Source organism: Vombatus ursinus, unplaced genomic scaffold (assembly GCF_900497805.2).
Source record: "Vombatus ursinus unplaced genomic scaffold, bare-nosed wombat genome assembly UNPS02014778.1, whole genome shotgun sequence".
In the NCBI taxonomy this organism is placed as follows: Eukaryota; Metazoa; Chordata; class Mammalia; order Diprotodontia; family Vombatidae; genus Vombatus; species Vombatus ursinus.
Genome location: NW_020954556.1, coordinates 4127156 through 4146766, shown reverse-complemented (window position 1 = coordinate 4146766; position 19611 = coordinate 4127156). Strand labels below are relative to the sequence as shown.

The window sequence follows — 19611 nt, the reverse complement described above, 5'->3', positions numbered from 1 at the left end:
CAGTTTCCTTATCTGACCTGGAGTGCAGTCTCATTAGGATTAGATGAAGAAACTGGGGATGTTTAGATTTCAGGAGACTAAGGGGGAGTGCTGGGGTGGGCAGGGCAGATTCGACAGTTAATTTCGGCTATTTGAAAGACTGTCATTTAGAAAAGGATTAGATTTGTTCTGTTCTCCCTCAGAAGCCTATCGGAAGGAATAAGGGGTAAAAGCTGTCAAGTCAGGCTTGCTACCAGAGAAGACTTTCTAACAATCAAAGCCATCCACAAGTGGAGTGGAGTGACTCAAAAGGTAGTGGGTTCCCTCTCTGGGGTCTTCAAGCACACGCTGGACTGACTACTTGGGCAGGTATATATCACTGCGGATTCCTTTTGGGAATGAATCAGACAAGATGATGGCTGAGGTCCCTTCCAACTCTCAGAGTCAATGACTCTGTAAAATGAGGTAGCTGGACTCAGTAATTTTTACAGTCATTCCTGAATTTCTACTGTCATCATTTTTGCCTCGGCTTATGAGGAGGCAGAGAGGTAGAAAGAGCAATGGATTTGGAATGAAGAAATCTGTGTGACCACAGGAAAATCTGTTAAACCTCAGTTTCTTCATCTGTAAAATGGGAATGATAATACTTGTACTATCTCTCTCAAAGGGTTGTCATGAAGAAAGTGGGGTTTTTTTTGTAAACTTTGAAGTATTATAGAAAATACACTATTTTATTATGAAAACCTGGGATCAATTTGCTTTTTCCATTAGGAGCCACTGATGAACAGTGAAATGGAGAACTTCTTATCTCTAATTCTCTTCTCTCTATGCTTCTTAGATGAAGTAGCTTCTCTACTGCCCTTTGATGGGAGGTATTAATGATCAGGAGGTAAAAAGGGAGAGAACACCAAAGACCACACCCTCTCTGCCAACTATATCAGCCCCGAGGTAACCACGGGTTAATCATGACCATATTAAAAGCAATCACCAAGGTTACTCAAGGAGGTGGCACTAGAGACAAGACTGAAATTCACTTTCTAAGCCTTTTCTCAGGCTGTGATTTCATTTTAAAAAGGCAGTGTGGCACAGTGGATACAGCCATTCTCACCATCAGGACAACTCATTTATATGTCCCACTTCTGACACATACAAGCTTCAAGACACTGGACAAGAGACCTTCAGTGCCCCAGACAACTCTTTATGATTGTGAGTTGTAAAGTTGTCATGATCTGTTTGGTGGAGGGAGTTTCTTCACTGGAACTTCCCTGCACCAAATGAAGACACATTTATTGTACTAACAGCTGACCACCCTTGCCTTCTTCATGGGAAAGACCCAACTGGTCCTTCAATCTGTCTTGTCTGCCTTCTAATTTCAGTCCTCACGCTTCTGTGTGACTTCTGACCTACCTGTGAGGTTTTCTGGGTGGTCCTGTTGGGTTGAGCAGTTGAGGTTTTGGAGGAAGAGGAGGCCTTTTGGGTTTCTGTGCAGCACCCTGGGAGCCCTGGGTTCCATCATTGCCCTTCCCTTTCTTTGCAGCCAGGGACAGCCGCCTGTAGTCGTCTCTAGCTTGTTTAGCAATAGAGCGCCTCTTCTCATCGGCTGCTTTGGATCTCCGCACTAGGAAAACAAAGAGGAGAAAGAGCCTTCATCCATCTACTTGCTGGGGCAGCTCTGCAGCAAGATGAATGCATGAGGCTTCATGACAAAGAAACTCATCCAATGAATGATAACTGCCTAAGCCTCTAGGGAGACAAACCTCCCTCTTAAAATCCCTCTGAAAACATAGACAGCCAAGGGGCAGCTAGATGGTGCAGCAGATAGAGCACCAGGCCTGGAGTCAAGAAGTCTCATCTACCTGAGTTCAAATCCAGCCTCAGACACTTACTAGCTGTGTGACCCTGGGCGAGTCACTTAACCTCAATTGCCTTCCCCCATCCCCCAAATAAAAATACCAAAAAACAAACAAACAAAAACAAAACAAAACAAAACAACCCATAGGCAGCCAGGACTCCTTCCTCATGCAGAGTCCGCCCAGCTTCTGCTGCAATAGGCTTATGTGTAGTCTTGTGGTTTCTGGGGGAGTCTTCTAAGTAGTGGGGAAAGAATGAGAAGATATTGCATCATCTCTGTTAAGATGGCAGAGTTAAGAGTTATGAGTCACCACCGGTGTAATTATTCCATGGTATAATTGTTACCCTAGAATTTTAAGAGTAAGAGGTAATTGTCTCATGCCTCATGAAAAATGTTTAGGATGCGATATATAGCACTGAGTCATGGGCAAGCAGGAGGCAGCAAGGAGTCTCCGAGTGGCTCATGGCTCAGGACAAGGTGAAAGAAGTATGGATATACCCTAGTAAAAAGCTGTACCTGTCTTACCCTTTATGCCTCTGCCCACACTCTGTGATGCAGCTAACCTGGTCCATTTGCCGCTTCTCACACAGGACACTCCACATGTCTCTCGCACCTGGAATCCACTCCCTCTGCCCTTCCGTCTCTTAGAATTCTGGCCTTCCTTTAAGACAGCCTTTTGCAGAAGGCTTTTCCCAGTTAGCCTCCCCATCTAAGATTACCTTCCTTCTACTCTGTACATATCTTTAATTATATAACTGTTTACATGCTAGATTGTGAACTCCTTGAAGGCAGGGTCTATATGGGTTTTGTCTTTCTTTGAATCCCAAGGACTTAGCACAATGCCTGGCATATTGTAAGTGCCTAATAAATGCCTACTTGTCTGATTAAGTTCCTATGTGCTAAAGCATATACATACCAGTAAAGAAAAATAATTCTCCTTAAACAGATCTAATTTCAAGGTGGGCTGATTTATACAAAAAAATCCTGAGGACACTTTAATCCTTTGCTTTTATAAAATATAATTCTGGGGAGGAGGGCTAGTAGTTCTGGAACCTACTCTCATCAGGAATGGGTTAAAGAGGAAACAATACATATATATCAGAAGGGTGTAAAAATCTTCTAAATTCAGAAAGAAATCCCCTAAGGGGATAGGGAGAGGGGAGGGATTTTTAGACAGAATCCTACTCACATCAGATCTGAGTTAAAGAGAGCACAATATATACATTTAGAAGGGAATAAAAGTCTTCCAAATGTACAAAGAAATACGAGGGCGAGGAAATAGGATAAGGGGGGTATAGGAGTGTATCTAGACTAATGGGAATGGGGATCAGTGAGACAGGATAAGGGAGGGATCTTTGGAGAGGGGTAGGTTAAGTAATAGGAGAGCAAGGTAGCAGGAAGATGTAAAGTAGAGGAGGCAGGAGGGATAGGAAATAAGAGATACACACAACCATAAAACAAGGATCAGGAGTAGAATTTATTATAAAAAAAAGCAGGGGTAGTAATCATGATCTCAGACAAAGTTAAAGCTAAAATACATTTAATCAAAAGAGAAAAATAGGGAAACTAAACTATATGTCAGCCATATTAATCAATATTCTTTTAGACTTTTTACAATAACTAGACAGCATAAGGTTGGAATATTGCTGTGGTGTAGGAAATTAATTGGTAGACCTAGAAAAATATGGAAAGACTTAGATTTATCAAGGAAGATGTTATCCTCAGAGAAACAGAAGACAAATAAGTATAGTCCTACATAGATGGATATGAATGTATATGTCTATATATGAGTATAATTATAGATATCTAAATATATGCATGTGTATGTAAGTGTATATATATGTATGTATGTATATGTATTTATGTGTGTATATGTCTATACATACATACATACATGTGTGTGTTCACACTTAATTGTAGCTTTCTTGGGAGAAAGGGGTGGGGGAAAGAGGAAAAAAGAAAAAAGTAAAAAGTACACAACAGAGAATAAGAGAAAACTTACAAGGAAGCAAAGAAAAATGAATAGTTCTGACACAATGTGTGTATTTATTATATAGGCTTTTCTTGAAATGGAAATTTACTGCTGTAAATTTTGAATCCTCTCATGTTCTGCTATGCGCATGGCAATCCTTTTTTTTCTTTTCTTATTTTGTATTTGAGTATTTAAGTTTATAATGTTTCTTTTTCTTATTGTGTATTTAAGTTTTAGTGTTTAAGTTAAAAATAAATTAATAAAAAACAAAAATTAAAAATATGTAATTCTTTATAACATCTTATAATCAATACCTTATTTTACCTATTGAAAAATTGATTAACCCTAATGTGAGGTTTAAGAACTTGTTTTCATTTGAGTACATTTGTCAAATCCCTGTTTCACTGATGGGGCTCACAGGGATGTCCTAATTATTTAGCCATCCTGGGATTTCATTGTATGACAAATGGACCATCGTTTAGATCTTAAAATGTAATATCAGTTATGTCAAAAATAAGTTGTGTTACAAGAAGTGATGTGAAAGATATCACAAAAGGGATGCAAGAATGGAAAAACGGACGAGAGGTGAGTCATGCATGCATCGAAAGGGAGGAATGACAGATGCATGTCACATTGGTACTCAAGCACTGTTAGGAAACCAGGAAGGCCCCCAATATGTTGGGTGTATTTTCTCTTCTTTCCTCTCACCCTGAGGATTTATGGGGGCACATGGACAACAGGGTAAGGTATGGATTAGTTGTACTTCATACCATCAAAAGAAAAACCCACACTGATGCAATTACTGATACATTACAGTGCTTAAAATACTAAGATTTTCTTTGTAATCTTGCTGTGATGGAATTCAAATAATATTCAGGACTTTCTATTTTATAAATACTTCAATTCCCAACTTTATCCTTGGCTAAGGTACTATAAAAGGATAATCTGGTAGTATGACTTCAATGTCTGAGTCCAGGCTGGCATTACAAAAAACTGAGAACAAATTCCATTTCAAATCTTAATTCTTTCAGGGCTTAGTGTATACCAGGCATCTGCATTGGCCTTGTTTCCACTTGGTTGTGGACCAACAAGTACACTATACTCTAGTGTCCAGTTCTTTATAATTATCAATTAGAAAACACCGCATTAAAATTTCATCCATCAGTCAGTCAATACGATTCTACTAAGAAACTACTATGTGCCAGGTATTGTGCTAAACGCTGGAAATACAAAGAAAGGCAAAATCCCAGCTCCTGCCCTCAAGAAGCTTATTCTCTATTGGGTAAGACAACATGTAAACAAATAGCTACCTAAAATATACATACAGAATAGATAGAAAGTATGCATAGGAAGGCTCTGGCAGCTGGGGGGGGGCGGGGCTGGGAAAGGTCTGCAAAATGCAGAATTTGAGCTGAGTCTTGAAGGATGCCATATCTCTTTAAAACCACCCATTAAGTTATATGCTTCCTGCCTCCTTCCTATTCAATGTTTAAGATCCAATCATTTTAATGAATGAATTGGCAAAGAAGAGAAGAGACTACTATATACTTACAAGACTCCTGCCACTCTCTTTCTTCCTTGTTCGACTTTTGGGTTTCTTTCCAACTCTCATAAATCTGTCTGGTTCTCTCTTCTTCTTCTTGTTTCAACTCATCATCTGGTTTGTTCTTCATTGTTTCTTTCTTCTGCTTTAAAAAAAAACCCAAAATGCTTCACATATTCATTCTTGGTGACTGATTCAAATACCTGAGATTCTGCATTGAAAAGACAAGAACACTACATCACAAGTGGAATGTTTCTTTTCAGTTTTTCATGATATAATGGGGGGAAGCATGAACACGAAATTTCAATCTAACTCTGGCTTAAATAGGGTACTTTTGATACACTGATTAAAGATTTTTGGAACTCAAAACTATCTCACAAAAGCAAAGGAAGCTAAATAGAAGATAAAATTAATAATAATTTGCTATCTTTGATGTGAGAATTATCTCATAATTACTTGGCTAACAGCCAGTGTGGTGTGGATGGTATATGAATACTGCTGTAGACAGGGTCATGGTTTGAATGTGATTATTTGACAAACTAGCGACAGATGCCATCGATTGTCAAATAGATTCTAAATGATTCTTCATGTGCTCCAGAAACTTCTTTAAAATATTCTCATTCTGTCTTACTTTGCTTAGTGAAATATAAATAACATAAAATGAGCTTCACAGATAAAGAATAGATGAGATTTGTTTTTGACTATGGTGTTGGCTTTAAAGAACTACAATACTTAGTCATTTTAATTCCTCTGGGAAATGGATTTTCAGCACCATCTTCAATAATTTATCTTTATGTTTCCTACATACATAGCAAGTGCCTTCTTTTTTAAGAATGCCATATCAATCCATTTAAAGTAATGGATTAAGGACACAGTGCTATAAGCTAGGAACAGGAACCAAGGTGAAGGCTGGGAATAATCAGTAGATGAAAGAAACAGTCCAGATCTAGGGAGTACACAGGACCCGGCAGTCAAGATGGAGAAATAAGACCACGACAAGGCAACAGGAAGAAGTCAGGAGTCATGCATGAAACCAAGTGTTAAGATGGAACAGTTGGGTAAGGCAATCAGAACAGTAAAAAATAGTCATAATGCACCCAGACAAGAGACCCAGAAACTGGGACAATATCTGTTTTAGATGGGAAGCTTTTCACTCTTTTCCTACTAGAGCAGGAACCAGTTACTGAGCTGCAGGGCATGGCCATCTCAGAACTGGAGGCTCCCGCAGAGGTAACACACTAACTAACCACAACTGGCAGAGCCTGTCAGAGAACGCTATGAATTACTTTAGAAAGGAATTCTGCCCTTGAATAGACTATGTACCTACAATCAGTAGGGTATACACGTTTAGTTGTGATTCCGGTGGTGATTTGTGCCAATCTATTCATTTGCTTTTTTCATCTTGGGAGATGGGGGCAATTAGGGTGCAGTGTGTAGCCAGTTGGATAGTACAACATTAATGAAGGCATACAGGGGGTGAAGCTATGGTGGCCTTGCTAACACTTGGTTTAACCAAATGAGCTACAAGGTGCTTAAGGAAGTCCATACTTAACATTCATTGTGTGTGAGCTGGAAGTAAAAGGAGATTAGGGGGAAAATCTGAGTATAAATTCTAAAACAAGGTTTAAGTAACAAATGGTAAATCTATTGAATAAGCTTGCTCAAGCACCTCTAAGAATTAGAAAACAGAACATATAGTTCCCACTGCATCTCTAATTCTTACTCTTTCCCAGTCCTGTATCCACATGCTAGCATAAGGGTTCATTTTTTTCCAAGAACCGTCCTGCTGTAGGATAGGGATTACCAGTATGAGTATTTAATATGCTGTTAGATGTCTTTAATGGATGACATTTATTTTATATGATGAGTGATGCATGTTGGTATAAATATTTGCTACCACATACAATTTAATATGGATATGTTGATATTCTATCAAACTCTACTGTTTTTTGTTTTTGGCTAGGCAATGGGGTTAAGTGACTTGCCTAGGGTCACACAGCTAACAAGTGTTATGTGTCTAAGGCCGGATTTGAACTCAGGTCCTCCTGACTTCAGGGCCGGTGCTCTGTCCACTGTACCACCTAGCTGCTCCTATCAAACTCCATTATAATGTTGATTATAGATATCAGATGGAGCCCATAAACCTTTCTAAATTCTTTCCAAATTTTTAACTTTTTCACAGGACATTTGCAGCAAACCAAAGCTAGATCTACCCTGAGTGATGAGGCATACTTTAAGACAAGGGTGAATCAGTGACCTCAGTGACACAGAACTTCCTCCACTGTGCAATCACAACCCAAACACATCTTCTTAACTCCTGGGATTCTAGCCCATATCCTTCCACTGATCCTCTTAATCAACATGCTAGAGATCTTTCTCCAGCTCTTTGGGTTTTTTTTCCTTTTAATTAAATTTTATTGATTTTTAAAAAAAATTTTTAAGCACAGTCATTTCCAAATATAGTCTCTCCACCTCTCCCCATTAGTCTTTTCTTGTATCAAAGAAAAACAGTTAAGCAAAATCAGGCAGTACAGGGACTGCATGCTTCATCTGAAAACATAGCACCTCACCTCTCTTCAGAGAGAAGTAGGCTTTTATTATCTGTTCTTTGGAAACAAGATTGGTCAATGCAATTACTTAGTTTGGCTTCTTTTAATTTATATTATATTATAGTCATTGTGTCTTTCCTGGTTCTGCAAACTTTACTCTTCATCATTTCATACATGTTTTTCCACATTAAATTTTTTTTACTGATTATATTCACATACCACAAATTGTTCAGCCCTTCCTTAATCAATAATCACTTTGCATTTTTTTAACCACAAAAAAGTAGGGCTATAAATATTTGTTATATATTGCACCTTTTGTTTCTGTCTTTGACCTCCTTATGGTACATGCCCAGTACCAGGTCAAGGCAATGAGTGGTTTAAGGACTTTTCTCACATAATTCCAATTTTTTCCCCCAAATGGTCTAATAAAGTCACAGTTTCAATAACAGTGTTCTAGTGTGGCTATCTTTTGACATTTCCTCCAACAATGCCTTTTTCTCTTTTCATCATCTTTACCAACTTCATGAGTCTGAGGTAAACTCTCAGTTATTTTAATTTGCGTTTCTCTTAATAGTAGTGATTTGGAGGATATTTTTTTCACTTTTTTTTATACGTTACAATTCTTCTTTTGAAAACTGTTCACATCATTTGACCCCTTATCTATTCAGTACTGGCTCCTGTTCATATCTGCATATTTATTGCTATATCTTTATATGGGTATGTATATATACATATATGTACATGTGTATATATATATATATATATATATATAAATTTTAAAAATAAAATTTACCCTTCAATAAGCATCTGTTAAATGCCTACTATGTTCCAGACACTGTGCTAGATAGTGGGTATGCAAATACAATAAATGGAATAATCCCTACTCTTCTTTTATGCCAGTCATTTTTTGAACTATTCCTTCTAACCACCCCAAATTGAAATCTCCTTTGTAACAAAGAAAAATAATTAAGCAAAAATACTTGCTATAGTGATCACATCTAAAATGTTTACAACATTCTGCCCTCATAGTACTCCCACCTAAGCACTGTGAGGAGGGAGCTGTTTCGTCCTCTTCTCCAGAACCAGCTCCAAAATCATACAAAATAAATCCATTAAGAAGCATCAGCATTTCTCTACATTTATCATATTAATGATTTTTCAGTTGCTCTAAGTCTGGCTTCCTTTTCATTTACGTTGTTGTGGTCATTGTGTGAACTGTTCTTTTGGTTCTGCTTATTCATCATTTCTTGCTGCATAATAAAATTATACTACATTCTTATGTCATAGTTTGTTTAGCAAGTTTCCTATTGGAGGACACCCTCTTTGCTTCTAATTCTCTGCTAACCACAAAAAGTACTGCTATGAATGGTCTCATGTGGGTATATATGTGCAGATATGTATATATACATATAGACACATGAGTATATATGTATGCCTATATATATATGTATATACACACATATATGACCATTTTCTTCTGTTTTTCCCCCCTCTATGAGATATAGGCTCAGGTTAGAGGATAGGAAGAGTTTAATAGGTTTTTTTTCTGCATAACTATAAAACAAGATCCAGAATGGCAAATATACTTCATAGCCTAGCCAACATTATATTAGTAAGCCTGTCTTTCCATAGCCCCTCCAACATTGACTATTCCTATTTTCGGTCATCTTTGCCAAATTGCAGGGTGTGAGATAGAACCCTATAGTTTTTCTCATTTGTATCTCTCTTATTTTTTTTCTTTTTCTTTTTTTTTTTTTAGTGAGGCAATCGGGGTTAAGTGACTTGCCCAAGGTCACACAGCTAGTAAGTGTTATATGTCTGAGGCCGGATTTGAACTCAGGTCCTCCTGACTTCAGGGCCGGTGCTCTATCCATTGTGCCACCTAGCTGCCCCCTGTATCTCTCTTATGATTAGTGTTTTGGAACATGTTTTCAAATGTCATTTTTAGTTTACAATTCTTCTTTTGAAAAATGTTCATATCCTTTGACCATTTACCTATTGACTCTTGGCCTTAAATATTTATGTTAATTCCCTAGATGATTTAGAAATCAGACTTCTTTCAATGATATTGGATACAAATTTTTCCTACTCCAACGTTTCTTTTCTTATTCTAGCATCATTGACTTTGTTCATGCAAGTGCTTTTTTATTTTATCACGCTGAAATGGTCTACTTTTGTCTTTGGTGATCCCCTCTATTCCTTATTTGGCTAAGATTAAGCCTCTCTAAAAACAGTTGTGAAATTTACTCCTTTTCAGTCTCTAAATTCTTTTTATTATGTGGCCTTTCTTATTTAAGTTACAAATCCATTTAAAAGTTACTGTGGGGGGCAGCTAGGTGGCGCAGTGGATAGAGCACTGGCCCTGGATTCAGGAGAACCTGAGTTCAAATCTGGCCTCAGACACATAACACTTATTAGCTGTGTGACCCTGGGCAAGTCACTTAACCCTACTGCTTAGCCAAAAGAAAAAAAAAGTTGTTGTGATAAATGTTGCAAGATGCTGGCTTAAATCTATTTTTTGTCAAACTGCTTTCCAATTTGCCTAGTAGTTTATGTCCTTGGGTTTATTGAATGGTGCTGTACTACATTAGATTGATTCTAGGTCTTGCGTATCTGGTCTAGTCTACTCACTGACCTAATTTCTATTTTTTAACCTACAGGAAATAATTTTGATGATTACTACTTTATAATACAGTTTGATGTCTAGAAATGCTATTCCTCCCTAATTCCTACTTTAATTTTCCTATTTCCCTTAAGATTCTAACCCTCTTATTCCTCCAAATGAATTTTGCAATTATGTTGTCTAGATTTATAAATTATTCCTTTGAGAGTTTGAATGGTACAATATTAAATCTATATATCATAGAAATACAGAATTTGAGAGCTGGAAGGGACATTGGTGGTCATGTACTCCAGTCTAACATGAACAAAATTCTCAGCTATAACATAATCTGACAAATGGGCATTTGGAGTCTGCTTGAAGATCACCACAGAGGAAGAATTCACCTCTTCTTGAGAATAGTTTTAATTTTTAGGAAGTTTTCCCTGACATCCAGACTAAATGTGCCTATTAATTTAGAGAGTACCATCTTTTTATTATATTGGCATGACTCAACCACAGCAATGAGTAACTCTTCAATTGCTGAAGTCTTTATTTAAGCAGTGGTTTGTAATTACATTTTCTGTATTTTAACTCTCAGATATTTTATGTAATCTACTTATTTTGAAAGGAATTTCTGTTACAAGAATCTCTTCCTGATTTCTGTTAGTACTGTAGAGAAATGCTGATGCTTCTTAATGGATTTATTTTGTATCTAGATACTTCATTGAAACTAATTTCTCTGCTGTTCTCTGAGTTTTTCTATGTAAATAATCATGCCATCTGCAAACTGGAATTCATTGGTCTCCTCTTTGCTGATGTCTGTGCCTATAATTTCTCACTCCATGCTTTCTAGTCATCTTTTACACAACCTTGCCAGCCTCCTTGCTGCCATCTATGTACTTTTTCCAACTCTGCTCCTTAACTTTAACTTTGTCATTGTTCCTGGATAAGGAGTGTCAATCTGTACCCCTGGATCCTACTCATTATCCCTGTAACTTTTAGTACCAAAATGTCCCTTTGTGGCCACCATTTCCTAATATATGTTCACTTTTTCCTATGAGAATATAAATTTCTTGAGGGCAGTATTCCCCCAGTCCTTGTGGCAGTACTTGGCACATATTAAATACTTAATAATAAATGCCTTTTCATTCATTCATTTTCTCTTTGCTTTTTGCTATACCTAGCATTTTTACAACTTTGTCAGGTCTCAAAACTAACTAAGGGGACAACTTTGCTTTACTCTTCTTTGAACTAGGAAAGTTCCAGTATTTCTTTAAGGCAAAAAAAAATAATGGTAATTCTTAGCCACACATCCACACACACACACACACACACACACACACACACACACACGCACACACTTTTGATGATGTTAAAGGGCCCTTCCATGCCGATGATTTAGGTTTTTGATGTAAATGAGTGCTGTATGTTGTTGAAACCTCTTTTCTACATGCAGATAGAATCACACAGCTTTTTAATATGATAAATTATGTTGTTTTCATTACATTGAATCATCTTTATATCCCTAACTTGGCCATACTGATTTTTAAATATATATTGCTATAGTCTCTTTGCTATGATTTTATTTAAAATTTCTGCATCAATATTCACTAGTGAAATTGGGCTATTATCTCTTTCTCTGTTTTGTCGCTCCCTGGTTTGGGAATCAGAACTCCATTTAACTTATAAATGGAGTTTGGTAAAGTGCCTTCTTTCTCAATTTTTGATAACAATATTTGTAGCGCATGTATTAACTGTTCTTTAAATGCTCGATAACATTCACTCATAAATCTCTCATGACCAGGGTTTTTCCTTTCTTCCCTTTTGGTATTTCATTTATAGTTTACTGAATTTCTTTTGTTGACATTAGGTTGTTTAAGATATCTATTTCTTGTTTTAATAATGTAAGTATTTTATGTTTTTGTTGACAAATATTCATTTTTTCCAAGTTGTCACCTTGATGGTATATAATTATATATAGTAGTTTTTGATAATCTTTTATTTCCTCTCTGTTGTGAATCACCTTGTTAATTTTTTTTATTTTGGTAAGATAGTTTTCTCCTTTTTTTTATAAAAATAATTTTAATTATGGTTTGTTGATTTTCTTAGTCTTTCAAAACATCAGGTCTTAGTTTTGTTTGACAATTTTATGGTATTTTTTTCCAATTTTGTTGATGTCTCCTTTATTTTGAAATTTTCTTCATTTGTCCTTAGAACTGGGGATTTGTCTCTTTTCAATATTTAAAATTTTCATGAGGGGCAGCTAGGTGGCGCAGTGGATAGAGTACCGGCTCTCCATTCAGGAGGACCTGAGTTCAAATCTGGCCTCAGACACATAACACTTACTTGCTGTGTGACTTTAGACAAGTCACTTAACCCCACTGCCTAGCCAAAAAAAATTTCACTGTCAGCTCACTAATCCTTTTTTTTTTCTTGTAAATATATGTTTTAAGGATATATATTTTCCTCTAATGACCACTTTAGTAGTTTTGGCATGATGTTCCATTGTTAATATTCTCTAAAGTATTTATTGCTTCTATTAATTGTTTTCTTTGCTCACTCATTATTCAGGCTGTCTTCACTTAGTCTCCATTTAGATACATATCTTTTGCTCATGTTTCCTTTATTGAGTAGTTTTTCTTTATATCACAGTCTATAAAGGATGTGTTTTTCATTTCTATTTTGGAATGATTTTTTAAAGATTTCTTTATGCCCTAGCACAAAACTAATTTTTAAATGTAACATGTGGTGCTGAAAAATATGTATATTACTCAACATTTTCTTTCAGAAATTGCTATCACTCTTTAACATTTACAACAATTTGTTCAGCTCTCTTTTCATTCCTATTTATCTTTCTTTTGGATTTATCTAGCTCCTATAATTAACTGTGTTATTATCAGTCTTTTTGCAAATCAGTTAGACTTTCCTTTAGAATTAGATGTTATGCCATTTGGTAATATATAATAGTGTTTTTACTCTAAGAGTTTACAACATGCTTTAAATATATTATTTCATCTGATTGTCACAACTACCCTGTAAGATACTTGTTGTCATTATCTCCATTAGAAGCAGCTAGCTGTTGCAGCTGATAGAGCACTGCGCCTGGAGTCAGGAAGATCTAAGTTCAAATCTAATTTTGCCTAAATTTCCTCCACTGTAAACAGGTTATAATAACAGTACCTACCTTGAATGGTTGTTGTGAGGATAAAATGAGATGACATTTGTAAAGCACTTAGCATAGTTTCTGGCACATAGTAGGCATTATGAAAATGCTTATTTCCTTCTCTTCCCCATTTTGCAAATGAAGAAACTGAGACTTAGGTTAAGTGAGTTGCCTAGGGTCACATAGCTATTATTTGTCCAAGGTAAGATCCAAACTCATGTCTTCCGTCTGACTCTAAATCTGGTGTTCTATCTCCTATACCTCTTAGCCAGCATATACATTTGACAATGATATAAGGGCTATACTGCCCTTAAGCATAATGTAGTTAATGTTTTTATCTCTCTCAACATTATCAACTTGCATTGTTACATTATTTGAAATCATGATTGCAAACTGCTTTCTGAAAGTCTGGAATCCTAAAGCACAAAACATTGTTCTAATTTCTCATTTTTACTCTTTGTGTGTCTCTACATTTTATTTGTTTAGTTGTTTTTTTGTTTTTTTTTTTTAATGTCTCTACATTTTAAATGGGTTTCTTCCTGGTGGCAATTGTAGGATTTTGTTTCATAAGGCTGAATGTTGCTTTTTGGAATCATTTTCGGATTTTGCCTTTAGCTTCAATTTCACCTGAGACAAATGTATGGATATGCAAAAATTACTTTAGAGACAGGTATTAATCATTTCCCCTTGATTTACGACTTTTCAGAGTTTTCTTACCTGTTGAAATCCATAGGTTTTCATACGATTGATGGAATCTGCCAACATCTGCTGAATATTTCTTGATGAACTGGAGGGTGACTAAGGATTTAATGACCCAGATTTGCTATTATTATTTTGCTTAGCGCTCCAATTTCATAAGAGACAGACGAGGGATTATTAGCAAAAGCTCAGCAATCATGGTGGGTAGAGAGTACAGTATAGTATTGTGGAAAGAGAACCATACCTGAGGTCAGAATACCTGTGTTCCAATCCAAACTCTGTTACCTACTAACTGTGGGACTTAGGGTGAGTCACAGTGCTAGGGTACTCTTTCAAATCTACACGCAGCTCACAGGATTAAAAGATCATATATCTACAGCTCAATGGGACCTCTGAGATCATCTAGTCCAATCCTCTCATTTTACAGAGGAGGAAAGTGAGACCCAGAGAGGTTAAATCATTTACTCAATGTCACAAAAGTAATACAAGTCAAAGGCAGGATTTGAACCCAGGTCTCATGACTCTCAAGGCAGCGCTCTTTCCACTCTTTGTCACTGTTCCCTTAAAAGGTACTAAGAGGGTATTGGTATTGTACTGAGAATGAATTGTGATCATAAGCCCCAAAAATTACAGGAGGAGAGAATTTTAGTGTTAAGACAGGTTTAGGGGAAACTCAGCCTCCACTGGGCACAGAAGAGATTTTCAATAGAAATATATCAAAGCAATTCCAAAGACCACAAGCAACAAGACAGTGTCGCTTTATATTGCTAGAGAAGGTTGATGTCTAGACAAATGTGAGTGTGATATCTCAGAGGCAAATGATAAACTATTTATTGTAACTGTCTTCCCTTGCTATTTATAAAGAATCTTAATCTTTAAGAACAATATAGATCAGAGGTTCTTAACCTTTTCCTTGTCATGGATCCCCTTGGCCATCTGGTGAAGTCTAAGAATCCTTTGTCAAATGAATGGTTTTAAATGCATAAAAGCACATCAGATTACAAAGTAAAGCAAATATGTTGAAATACAATTATTTTTTTTTTAAATCATGGATGCCTTAGGGTCTGTGGACCTCAGGTTAAGAACCCCTGACATAAATAAACAATATACACGGACTGGCTATACTGATCTTTGCAAAGGAATATGCTCCCTCAGAGGAAAATAGATCAGACTAGAACTAACTGAGAAAAAGGGAGGAGGGAGAAAAGGTTGTGGTGACAACTGCATATGCCTGAGGAGAGGGTAACGGTAAAGGGACCCCTACAACGGTCGACAAGGTTAAATTGTGCTTAGGGCAACTGCTGCTCTCTTTCAGTGGGCCTCACACTTAGTTTTCCTATTAATGGACAAGGTTTAGATTGTTGACATAACTTCCTGGTCACCTGAGTAAAACAACAGCAATGAGGGCCATTTAATGTTTTCTATAATAAACTTGGAGCTTTGTTTCAAAGATAGTATATATCTTTTTTTTTTTTTTAGTTTAGAAAAAGCCTCAGGGGTTCATCCTTTCTCTTCATTGTTAAAATATATAATTACCACCTGGAAGCCTGTCCCTACACCCCTCCAGCTCCATACTGCTGAGACCTCAGGTTCCCTTAGGTCTGCTATCCCTGAATTAGCCCATTCTGCCACCTTTCTGACCCTAGTACTGATAAAATTGGATCGATTTCAAGCTCCAAGTGATGCTGTATGCATATTTTTGTCCTGGACTCGGGATTTCTCCCATTTTCTTGGGAAATTCTCATGTGGCAACTCCTTCCACCAATGCCCACCAGCAACTTGTCAGTAATTTTAAGTCTCAGAGTCACTGAGAGTTTAGAGGATTTGCCACCTGGGTCAAAATCCTGCCTAAAGTACTTATCAACAGAGTGATTTTGAGTCACAGCCTCTCTGAGCCTCAGTTTTCTCATGTGTAAATTGTACATAATGGTACCTATGGCACTGGCTTGTTAGAATCAAGGTGAGGTCATACATGTAAAGTGCTTGGCAAAATTTAAAATACTGCTATAGAAATGTAAGCTTTTTCTTATTCCTTCTGACTCCAAGGCTGGTTCTCTCCCCACTATGCCATGCTATACAAAAGCCATAATTTATAATAAATTTGTTACTTTAATCACCTTTGAAAATGTGTCAGCGGCCTAAATTAACAAACAAATGTTAAGCAGCTAAACCACAATGATTTTTTTAATGATTAAGATTTTTATAGAAGGTATACACACATATAGAATGGTTATACTATATATATATGTATAGTAATATGCTACATATAAGTAATATAATATAGAATATATAAATACCATACCTACAGTATTTATACTATATTTGTAATATAACAAAGTATAATAAAATTATAGTATAACTATATATGCTATATATTATATGGAGAGAATAATATAACAATATTATACTATTATTTCTCTCTAATCTCCTTAAATAATCTCATAAAGTATTTCAATGGTTCCTTTAAGGGGTTTATGATCTCATTATTATGGTTACTTCCTTTGACAGAACAGATCACAACCTATCCGTGCCTTTTCTTTCCATAGAATTCTTGCCAAGGAGGATTTAAGCTCGAAGCCAGCTTCTGATAATTACTACATGTGTGACCTTAGTTTAACCTTAGTTTTTCTCATCTATAAAATAAGGAGGTTGTACAAATGGCCTTTGAGGTCCCTCTCAGCTCTAAATGTATGATGCTATGATCCTTCCACAGATCACGCATGGAGGATCTCCCCAAAGCGGCCTTCCTACAGGACCTTTCGTTTTGGGGAGGTATCGACAAAGCACCCCGGATGTCAGTTCGTTCCATCATTCTTCATTCTCACTACATCCCTGGCCTACTGCCATGTCTGTTCATTCTACTGCAATGGAGGGAGACCTTTCATGGTACTTCATACACACAAGTGATCATTGGTAGCATGCTCCAGTCCGCTTACAGCCCCAATCCTTTAAAATACCCCATGATTAAATAATGAACTGAAGTTTTATTTTAAGAATTTAAAAAACACCACAGCTGGACTAACAGACTTTCAAAGGTAAAGATGTGATTTATTCTGACGTTCCCAGAAGTAGGGTTCTTTAAAGTTAAGGTGTACGTTTGCACACTAACAGAACAGACACTGAACCTCCATGCCGTCTCTAAACATCACTATTGATATGCTTTCAGGGGAATGCAAACCACATTCCTATTTGTGAAATGAAGGGCAAAGAGGCCAAGAATGGAGATTTTTTTTTAAGTACTGCCTTGTAATTCTGTCCTAGTTGCTATATGATAATACACTGCTGCTGATTCTCCTGGACTCAAAATCTTGAGCTAAAAAGGCCTTCAAGATAATAAGGGCTTACACTGAGAGATTTAAGGTTCGCAAGGATTTTACATACATTATCTTCTTTGATATTCTTTCAATTTCTCATTTTTACAAACGAGGAAAAAAGGACTCAGAGAGAGAAGTATCTGACCCCAGGTCACGCAGCAAGTATGAGTGCCAGAAGCATGACCAGAATCCAGGTCTCCTGATCCTCTTTCTAGGGCTGGTACCATTTCTAAGGGCAAAGAGTTCATGCAAACTTGTTAGTTTCCATTACTAAAGAGAAACAATGTGGAACCATCATGAAATAGTCATCTAAAACTTAATACAAATGTAAAAAAACACCCCAAATTTAGAAGCTAATAATGTTAAGAGCAGACAGGTTTGCTACAAATGCCATGGCAAAATAAAGGAAGGATCAATGATTTCCTCAGCAAGGCACTACAAATGGGAGACTTTCCTTCTACCCCCTCAAGCTGGAAACCATCTATTACTTAGCCAGTTAAGTCCTAGGCACAGAGAAATGAAAGATAGGCCAGTGGCCACAAAGCTAGCACGTATCAGAGGTGGAATTTGACCACCATGCCAGGCCTCTACCAGCTAGATCTAGGCCTGTATACATTAGACCAAAGCTGGGGAACCTGCAGCCTCGAGGCCAGACGTGGCCCTCTAGGTCCTCACATGCAGCCCTTTGACTGAATCCAAAATGAACACAAATCCAAATCTGGTACCATGCAAGAATACTTTGCTTTAATCAATTTCTATGACTTTAATCTGTAATGGTATAATAATAATAATAATAATAATAATAATAATAATGATAATGGTAATAACAACACTATTGTTTTTTCTGGGCATATTATTTCATAGAGAACTCATGGTGAGGAAATGGTCTGCCAATACAGATCAGCAACTGTTTGGGGACTTAGTCTTACATTTCTGTAAAAATTTAATGAGTGTTAAACTTACAAATGTGACGGCTCAAACATATTTAAGAAATTGGGCTATAAAAAGATACAGTTAATATTTTATGCTAAAGGAATTATCTCTCCCCTGTAGACCATTTGTCATGTGAGATGGATTGGACTCATTATATTCATTTTTAAAACTGGTTTGAGAAATACTTTATCTCTGACTTACAAGTTATCCATTAAATTAATGCCCACTAATCTTTTATCCCATGATTTTTAAGAATGAGTTTTAGCAGTCATACAAATGCAACGATGCCACATGTTTGACAACTCCTTTTCTGGGTGTCTTGAATTCTGGGCTTCTGATGTTACATGACCACTGCTGCATCTTTGGTCTTCAGCTCCCTAAGGCCACTGCTGGCATAGTGAGAGGTGGGCAGAAGATGAAGTAGGTTAGGTTGACTGAGGGCAAGGACTGTTATGTCTTTATCTCCCTAAAGTCTTGCTCAAATAAGCCCTTAAGAAATGTTTGTATAGTACATGCCAGGCACATAGGATATAGAGCTATCTCTGGAAGAGACCTCTGAGGCCATGTAGCCAATTTTGTAGATGAGGAAACTAAGGAACAGGGAAGTTAAATGATTTGCCCATGGCCACACGAATAGTGGGTTTAATAAATTCTGTTGATTGAGTGATTGACTGAAATGAATCGATGTATATCATGGATTATCTGTTTTTAATAATGTGACCTCAAGTAAGTCACTTTTTCTCTTTGGGATTCATTCAGTTTCCTCAACTACAATTTGTGGAGGTTGGACTGTGTAATCTAATGTCTCTTCCAGCTATAATATGCTCTGATTTTATTAAATGTAGTCGTAACAATGTTGGCATGCTAAGTAAGAGAGGTCTGGTTAAGCCGGAGCGTATAAAAACTCCTATTCTTCAGCTACTCCTGCATGCGTGCAAACCAATTTTAGTTTGTTTGTTTGTTTCGTCTTGTTTCTTCAAAGGATGAATTCTGGCAAAAAGGATT

The 19611-nt window shown here is 36.8% G+C and overlaps 1 protein-coding gene across 6 annotated transcripts in view; it reads right to left on the bottom strand.

Annotated features, from left to right (window-relative positions):
• Window positions 1-19611, bottom strand: part of SH2D4A (SH2 domain containing 4A) — a 108279-nt gene that overhangs the window by 37607 nt on the left and 51061 nt on the right. For 4 of the 6 annotated variants that reach the window (XM_027865330.1, XM_027865332.1, XM_027865331.1 and 1 more), the window contains exons 5-7: window positions 14378-14458; window positions 5356-5491; window positions 1387-1597 (exon numbers count right to left, since the gene is read on the bottom strand). In XM_027865330.1, coding sequence (XP_027721131.1) covers window positions 1387-1597; window positions 5356-5491; window positions 14378-14458 — 428 coding nt within the window. The remainder of the gene's footprint in view (window positions 1-1386; window positions 1598-5355; window positions 5492-14377; window positions 14459-19611) is intronic. The other 2 variants (XM_027865334.1, XM_027865335.1) reach the window with 2 other exon arrangements.